This window comes from Magnolia sinica, chromosome 11 (assembly GCF_029962835.1).
Source record: "Magnolia sinica isolate HGM2019 chromosome 11, MsV1, whole genome shotgun sequence".
NCBI lineage: Eukaryota > Viridiplantae > Streptophyta > Magnoliopsida > Magnoliales > Magnoliaceae > Magnolia > Magnolia sinica.
The window spans coordinates 66,531,752-66,540,731 of NC_080583.1; the positions used below are offsets into that span (position 1 = coordinate 66,531,752).

Consider the following 8,980-nt stretch of genomic DNA (forward strand, 5'->3'; position numbering starts at 1 on the left):
GCCCTGAAGGACTGCATTAACCTTCAAGGGGTCCATTGCGACACCCTCTCTTGTTACCACGTGATTGAGGAACTTCACCTCCTCTTACCAAAACTCAGACTTCTCTAGCTTCGCATATACCTGGTGGGCATGAAGGGTCTATAATGCAATCTTCAAATGCTGCCATATCCCTCACGGGTCCTTGAATATATTAGAATGTCGTTGATAAAGACCACAAAAAACTAATCAAGATAAGACCGAAAAACCTCGTTCATCAATTGCATGAAGTCTATAGGCGCATTAGTTAGTTCGAAGGACATGACTTAAAGCTCAAAGTGACCATAATGTGTCCTGAAAGCTTTCTTTGGGATGTACTCCTCTTGAACTTGAATTTGATGATAACCAGAGCATATGTCAATCTTTGAAAAGAACTGTGCACCATGCATCTGATCAAACAAATCATAGATCCTCTGGAGCGGATACTTATTCTTTATCGTGACCCAGTTGAACTCGCGGTAATCCACGTAGAGCCTCAACGAGTCATCCTTCTTCATAATAAACAGTACCGGCGCTCCCCAGATGAACTGTTCAGACAAATGAAGCCCAACTCTAGCAACTCGTCTAACTGCGGCTGCAGCTCCCGCAATTCCATCGGTGTCATACGATACGAGGCCTTCAAGATAGGTGCAGTACCGGGCACAAGATCAATCTAGAACTCAATATGCCGGGGTGGTGGCAATCCCAGAATCTCCCAAAACACATCGGGAAAATCGTAAACCACTGGCAACTTCTCAACACTTGCTGTGACGGGCTCCTCTACTGCACAAAACATCAAACAAGACAACGACTCTCCTCTAGGCTCGGCAACGAATTGGAACTGCGGCAGGCCAGGTATACAAAACATGACTGTCTTTGCGGAGAAGTCTAACATGGCGTGGTACTCGACAAGCCAATCCATGCCTAGGATAATGTCGAAATCTGATATAGGCAGCATAAACAAGTCGGTAGGCAAGAAAGTCTCTCCCACCAACCCGGGGTAAGATAAACAGAAGTGGCCTACCACAATAGTCTTCCCCAAGGGCGTCGATATGGTCAATCCTTCACTAGTAGACTCTATCGGCAATTCAGATGATCGGCAAAAGTCCTTAGATATAAAGGAATGAGATGCACCTGAATCAAATAGAACTTGAGAAATACATGCAGAGATAAGAAGGATACCCTCAATAACTCCTCTAGAGGACTGAGGGTCTTGTTGAGCTACATAAAATCTGGCATGAGCCGGCTGGGGAGGTCCCTATCCCCTCTGAGGGTGCTTCTACTGTTGCTGATGCTGGGTGGCCCGTACTGCTATCTCGGCTGTGGCTGGGGCCTCTGTGGAGGAGGTGGTTGAGGTCGCTGCTGTTGTGGAGGCTATTGAGGTGCTCTTGGCTGCTTCTGTTGAGGGCGGGTGCACTCTTGCATATGGTGCCTTACTCCACAACACCTAAAATATATCCCTGCAAATGGCCTCTTAGGTGGTGTTGGAGGTGCCACTGGTGCTCAGCGGGTTGTGTGCCTCTGCCTCTGTCGACGCTGCTACTGCTGGGGACTATAGGAAGGGGCCTACCTCTTCCAGTCTCTCCTACAATTACAATCACCTTGCATATCGGCCTAATCAGCCTCGTAAATCTGAGCCCTTTGTACTACCTCCTCAAAGGTCGGGAGCCCATGTCCAATAACACGACCTCGGAGGCCATAACGTAAGCCGTTCTCGAAACGGCGGGCCTTTCACTCCTCATTGTGAACCAAGTACGTTGTGAACCTCGACAATGCCATGAAACGGGTTGCGCACTATGCCATAGTCATGTCTTCCTACACTAGGGTCTCGAACTCCCATGCTCGCTGCCAACGAATGTGATCGAGGAAGTACTGTCAGTCGAATCGGTCAATGAAGTCCTCCCATGTCCAGATGAAATCAACTCCTCCAGTATGGGTGATGGAGTCCCACCAGTGCTCGGCCTCGCCATTAAACAAATATGCGGCAAAGGGACCCACTGTTGGGTCGTGCACCTCATAATCTCAAACATCTTCTCCACTCGGGAGCGCCATCTATCTGTTGTGGTCGGATCAGGCTCTCCCTAGAATCGAGGGGGATTGAGCCGAAGGAACACTCTCAACAAGGTGCTTGCATGCTCCTACTCTGATGGCTCCGGGGTCTCTGAGGGGAGCCTGCCCTACCTTGAAATGGGTGGCTGTCACAACCTGAAGCATCTGTTGCAACTGCTTTGCACCAACTTGCATGGTAGGGGTTGTGTTGGTCTCGAGTGGAGGCGAAGGATCTATAGGGGCCTTGGGCTTGGGAGCAAGATGCTTTAACAGGGGAATGAGAACTACAAGAGGTTAAATAAGAACCTCAGGTGGAGGAATGGGATCCTTAAGTGGTGGAACGGGAGTCGCTCGGGTCGCTCGAGTACCTTAGGCACCTCGTGTGCCTCATGTGCCTTGTGTGCCTCACATGCCTCGCATGCCTCGTATAGGCGGCATGGACTATAACCAAGAACAAAGGTTCCTATCAATCCTGGGAACCCTCGAATGCTCAAACATTAGGGAACCAAATCAGAAAGATATGCACTCGGGACTTACTTGTCCTAAGCTCACTGCAGATATGTGATGTTGCCCTGAATTATTCCCAAGTTATGCTCTAATACTAACTCCTGTCATGCCTCAAACTTAGAAATTGGGCTCCTAAAATTCTCGATCGCCAAATTTAGTGCCGATAGCCTCCGTAGTACCCCACTCTCATCTCCCGACACCCATATACCAGGTTCCAATCCTGGGATCCTACAAGGAGGATTTTCAACATACATTTATCTCGTAATAAGCATAACCAAAGGCATAACCCATGAACATTAACTAGAACTCCATCACAAAATCCACTATGATTAAAAAAACTTTAAAGTACAATGCACATAAAGGGAAATACAATGATAATAATATCAAACTCCAAAAGCTTGAATGCGTGCTCCTGCTCCTGCCAAGCTACGGCTACGTCCTGGCATCACCTACATGTATCAATCGTGCATAAGCTTATAAAAAGCTTAGAGGGTGGTGAAAGTGTGTGCATAATATAAACGTGCTCAGAATGCAAGATCAGAGTAATGCAGAATATACTGGTAAGTCCATGAATGCAATTAGCCATACTAAGGCTATGTGATGCAAGGTACAAATGCTATTAACCACACCAAGGCCATGTGATACAAAGCATGAATGTTATCGGCCGCACCAAGGCTATACGATGCAAGGCCTACATAGCCAATGTCATGTGTAAGACACATCTCAAGCATACCAATCCACATATCAATCCAACTCATCTCTGGAGCATCATATATTAATAAAGTTCTCTCTGGATAATCACCGGGGTCTAATATACTATACAGCACATTGCTGCCCTACACTTGACGCACAACCGTGCAAGTGGAAGAGACCTCACTATCTGCCTGACCAATAGTCAGCCAATATCTATTCGTTACGTCAATAGCGAATCCATTCACGAGCTAGTCATACTCAGCATAACAAATGCCCCCTCCCCTCGGGCAGGTAAGGCCACACCCCCCTCCAACCAACTACGACATAGTAGGAGATGCGACCTCCTGGTATTCGGCCCTCTTGCGCTCATATATCCACTCGGTCTCCACGTTGGAGCGTCATCCGGTACCGTCAGGCTTAAGGACTTTCACCCATGGACATCCTTCACACCTCATATAAAGAGAAGATTTTCAGTGTCCAAACCTGCCATCCATTATATGCCTGTGGAGGTTATCGCCCTTATGTCGCTAGGGCGTACAATAATCACAACACATGATACAAGATGCATAAGTCACACAGTCCAATCATGCATCAATCCTACACATACCGTGCGCTCATGTGGGATGACTCCGCCTATTAGGGTGTCCCATAAACAATCTGTCCTATGGCATATGCAATGGTCAACCAAATCTTATAACAAACATGCAGATGATGTGTATGGGCATGTATCATGATGCTATGCTATCACATACTCATAATCAATATTGATAACCGGTATCGATAATTGACATCAATAATTGGCATCGATAATCGACCTATATACAAGGCGGAGTCCATAGATGAACAGCCGATCTAAACGATAATAAAAGGATCGGCCCTCGGCCGTGGATATGTTAAATCCGGTAGCACGAAGCCATCTGTTCACAACAATGATGGACCATATAACATCAATGGGGCCCAATGATTTAGGTTAACCCACTTAGAAAATGATAAGAATGGGCCTAATAAGGCCTAAGGGAAGGTCACAATGTAGACATTTAACCATTATTGCCCATCAATGTGGAGATTTAACCAACAATGCTCCCAAGGAGTGGCTCACATAGAGACAAACATATAGTAGGCCCATGGCCTCACATAAGGGCCTAATGTACACCACGATGGGCCTTACTCACGGGCTATATATGCATCACATTGGGCCTCACATACATCACTTTGGGCCTTACTAAATGGGCCTTATACATCACCTTAGGCCTCATCATATGGGCTACAAATATATCATATTGGGCAACACACAAGGGCCTCATACACCACCCATTGGGCCTCACTCATGGGCCTCATGTACATGATAATGGGCCTCACCAAAGGGCCACAAATACATCATATTGGGCTGCACAAGGGATGGGTATTGAGTGCATCACATACATCATATTGGGCTGCAAATAAGGGCCCATGGGTTATGCACAAGGGATGGGTAGTGAGTGCATCACATACATCATAGTGGGATTAATAGAGCAGCCCATATAGTCCAGAAAATGAATGGACAGTGGGCCTACAATACACACATCTAGGTGGGCTTGTTGCAGCACAAAATGGGCCTAATGGGCAGCCCATAACCTAGGAAAAATGGATGGGCAACTTGGATATGCAATAAGGTGGGTCCTACACAAACAGCAGGTGGGTCCACGTGAGTAGCCCACCACAGTTTGAATCAAAATGATATTTGTATTTTTCCTTCATGCAGGCTGACTGGCAGCATGGATACATCGTACATCATGGTGGGCCGCACAAGTGGACGACATAGATATACAATACATATATTAAGGGGCAACCCACCATCTAGCAGACTGAATGGTATAGATACAATAAATAAATCATAGTGGGCCCCACGTCCTTGCTAGATGGCTTGGATATACAACACATTCATAAGGTGGGCCCCACGCAGCACACCGTCCAGCAATGGGCAGTGTTGAGAAATACATACATCATGGTGCGCCCCACACCGCACATCGTCCAGATGGATGTTTGAATACAAATACATATATCAGGGTGGGTCCCACCTGCCCACATGTGTCACACGTGTGGGTGGTTCCCATGTCCAAAGTGGTTGGATGGTGTGTATAAAACACATACATTATGGTGGTCCCACCATCTTGGGCAAATGGACGGTGTGGATATAGAATAAACACATCAAGGTGGGTCCCACCCACCCTGGACAGATGGATGGAGTGGATATAGAATAAATACATCAAGGTGGGTCTCACCCCCACACGTGTCACAAGTGTGGGGTGGGCCCACGAGTTGCATGATGGATGGACGGTTGGAATATAACATATACCTCGTAATGGGGCCACAGAGCTTGCTGACATCAATGGACAGTAGCAAGTTGCTGGCCGTATGGATGGTCCAGATAAAACATGTGCATGGGGTAGATCCACACACTAGTGGGCCACCCTACTTCAAAAGGACTAGGTTGGTGTTTGGGTTTTCCATACAAGCAGCTAGCAAATGGTCTTGGGAAAAATTCTGGATAGCAGCATGGTGTTGCATGCTACAACCCATAAAACTTGTTGGACAATGGACATCTATCTCATACATCAAGCTAGGGTCCACCTAGATGAGCCACACACATCTAGATCAAGCTCATATATGTGGTTTCCTTGCATGCAAAAATAGGAAAGCAAGGTGTGCCAGCCTGCATCCAGATCTTTGGACAGCAGGGCTGTCCCACCCTGCTAGACAGTCTGGATGGGCTATACACATCAGGTGGGCCACACATCATCATAAATAAAATACAGAAAAAGAGAGAGAGAGAGAGAGAGAGAGAGAGAGAGAGAGAGAGAGAGAGAAGATGGTGACCATGGGAGGGAGGAGCTTCGCCACTATGAGCTCCTCTCCTATCCTTACAACATACACATCAATGGGCCCAAAATAGGTGGGCCATACATTAAAAAAACTGGTGTGGTAATCCTATTTCCACCACATGAATCAGGGCCTAAGTGGCCTCCATGCACTAGGAAATTAAATTAAATATCATGGTGGGGTCCATGGTGAATGGCCCCACCATGGATGTGTGCATAAAAGCTAAGGTGGGCCATTGGCCACACTTAGAGGTCAAGGTAAGATCCTCACATTGATTGGTGGGTCCTGCTTGCCTCATATTGGAAAAATTAGAAGATCCATGCAAGAAAACACAAATCTAATCCTAGAAAAGAACCCACCTTCAAATCTTCTTATCGTTCTTCCACCAATGGCTTCCAATGCTCCAAGGGGTGAGATTGAAGGATTGAGATTAATTTTTGAGGATTAGATTTGGTGGTGGAAAGCTCGTAAAGGGCTGAATTTTTATTTTTTTTTGGGAGCTCTCTTCTCTCTTGCAATGGAGGATGAAAAATGAGAAGGAAAAAGGAGGGAAAGAGAGATAAGAGAGAGGGAGTAGTTAGGTAGGCTCTCTCTCTCATAAGTAGGTGTGAATGGTTTAGGGAAGAGAGGTGGTTAGGGTGGTCATTGCTTGTAAGAGAGGCATGGCTAAAATCTTCATTGCCTTGTAAGAGGCATGAGGCTATGGAGTAGGGTTGTAGGGTGGCTAGGTGTAGGGGTAATATCATCCTCATAATGACCTAGGGAAATGTGTCATGGGTTAGGTGGGTCCTGTAATGTGCGGTCCATGGCCATGATCATCCGCGGCTCACATCTCAGGATCTAGAAGTCGGATTGGCACACGAGACACGGCGTTGGAACCACGGCGAAGGCGCAGTCACAATGGCATAGGTCTTGGGCTGAGTTGACTTAGGATTACAGGAAATGACTCAAGGTCATGTAGAAATGTAATCTACGAGTCGTGGGTCACCGAAATTCATCCAGGAGGACTGCGGGATCCTATGGAATGGAACGGTTACTAGGACATGGGCCTGATAGTTATGATGTATATGCAAAATCTGATTTGTCCATCCATTTTTCCACCTCATTTAATGGGTTGGAACCAAAATTGAGGCATATCCAAATATCAGGTAGGCCCCAAATTAAAGATTTGGTGGCTGATCTATCCGTTGGGCCACTTTCATAAGGATCCAATGGCTAAATTTTGATGTGTATGGTAATTTAGGGTCCTCAGGCCAAATATAAAGTTTTGAGTCAAACAGATGGTGAGAACCCTATGATCTTGCATTTTGGACGATTTTCAGGCCTCTTTAGCATGAATTGTTTCGTTTTCTCGGATCTCTGGCATTTAAATTCTTCGATATTGGTCTCCTGGGATCCATCCCTTGCCTTTATAATTTCTGAGCATTAAATTCATGCTTTTAGTACCATTTTTCAGTCCAAGCTCTTAAAATAGGATGTTAAACATTATCGTGTTAGTAAAACCAAGCAATAACTGGGCTCTAATATGCAATATTTGACCCTCAACACAATTCCCAACTAGCATTTTGCTAATCCCGAGCAAAGTTTGCAAAAAATAATTTAAGAATCACGAGAGAATTTCTATAAAGCCAAGTGATTATTGAAAAATAATCCAGTCAATAGAATTTTAAGATTCATGAATGTTGGACATTACTTTCTCCTAGACTCAAGTGTATGGTAAACTTCATAGTCAAAATTCAAAGTATTAATCCATCAATTAGAAAAATTCTAAACATTGAGTTCTATGGGTGTATAGTGCAACCTCGACTTATCACAATTAAAGGTCCAATCGTCAATTTTTATGATAACATTAATAACCAAAAAGAACATTCCGAATAACTCAACCTGCACTAAAACTTGCCTTACAATTCAGTCTTTTTATTCTTCCAGCTTTTCATTTTTCCATTGATGGCTTCACGCTGTGAACCTTTTTTAAAGATCTTTAACAGGTAGCTGTTTTCGAAGACAACTGTTTTTTAGATGGATATTCTTCTCTCTCTCTCTCTCTCTCTTTTTCAATGAACATGATGGACAAATTCCTAGGCTGGTTCTTACCATGTTTAGTGATTATCAGGATAATAATTCAATATCTAACTGAAGCTATAATGTGTAAGCTAGGTGTGACATTTGAAATCATGACTCAATCAATGTTTAAAGCTTATAATCATGGATTAATAATTCGAACTTAACTGTGAAGTTTAACAGGTAGCTAAATCCAAGAGTCATAAATTACTAACATTACGTATCTTATACTTCTAAATCAAAGATTGCCATCAAAATCAGTTCGAATTCACAAGAATATCCAGAAAGTTTTTTAAAAATTTCCACAATTTTTGCTTAAGACTGAGAAAAACACTGATTAGGTAACCTAATCTCCCATCCCCAACCTAAAATTTATATTGTCCGCAATGTAAAAGATATAAGCATGCAATGCACATGAGACAATGAAATTGAAAGAGAAGTGATGGAAAGATAGTACCTGACAAGGAGATTAAACGACTTTTTCCAAAGAGATCGCAACATGAAGGCGGTTCATCACAAGAGTTAAACCAATAAAAAGTAAATTATCCTAACGCATAAAGCCGACTATCCTAGAATGATAAAAAAAAAACTACACTGGTCCTAAAAAAGCAGTAAACCTACCTATACCTCCGTCAGACTAGGAGATCAATCCTAGTACATAGGATCATTCAGAGGCATGGACATGTCCTTTGAATTAAATTTCTCAACTAATGGATTTAATCTATATCCATTTACTTTAAACTCATTGCCATTGTCTGGATTTCGAATCTCGACAACCCTATGAGGATAAACATTA

General features: G+C 44.2%; 1 protein-coding gene across 1 annotated transcript; it reads right to left on the reverse strand.

Moving 5' to 3' along the window:
• Positions 1-688: 688 nt before the first annotated feature.
• On the reverse strand, positions 689-1,985 carry LOC131218142 (uncharacterized). The gene is made up of 2 exons (XM_058212822.1): positions 1,889-1,985; positions 689-1,149 (listed from the first exon to the last, which is right to left on the reverse strand). The coding sequence occupies exons 1-2, from the start codon at positions 1,983-1,985 to the stop codon at positions 689-691; spliced, it is 558 nt and encodes a 185-aa protein (XP_058068805.1).
• Between the last annotated feature and the right edge of the window lie 6,995 nt (positions 1,986-8,980).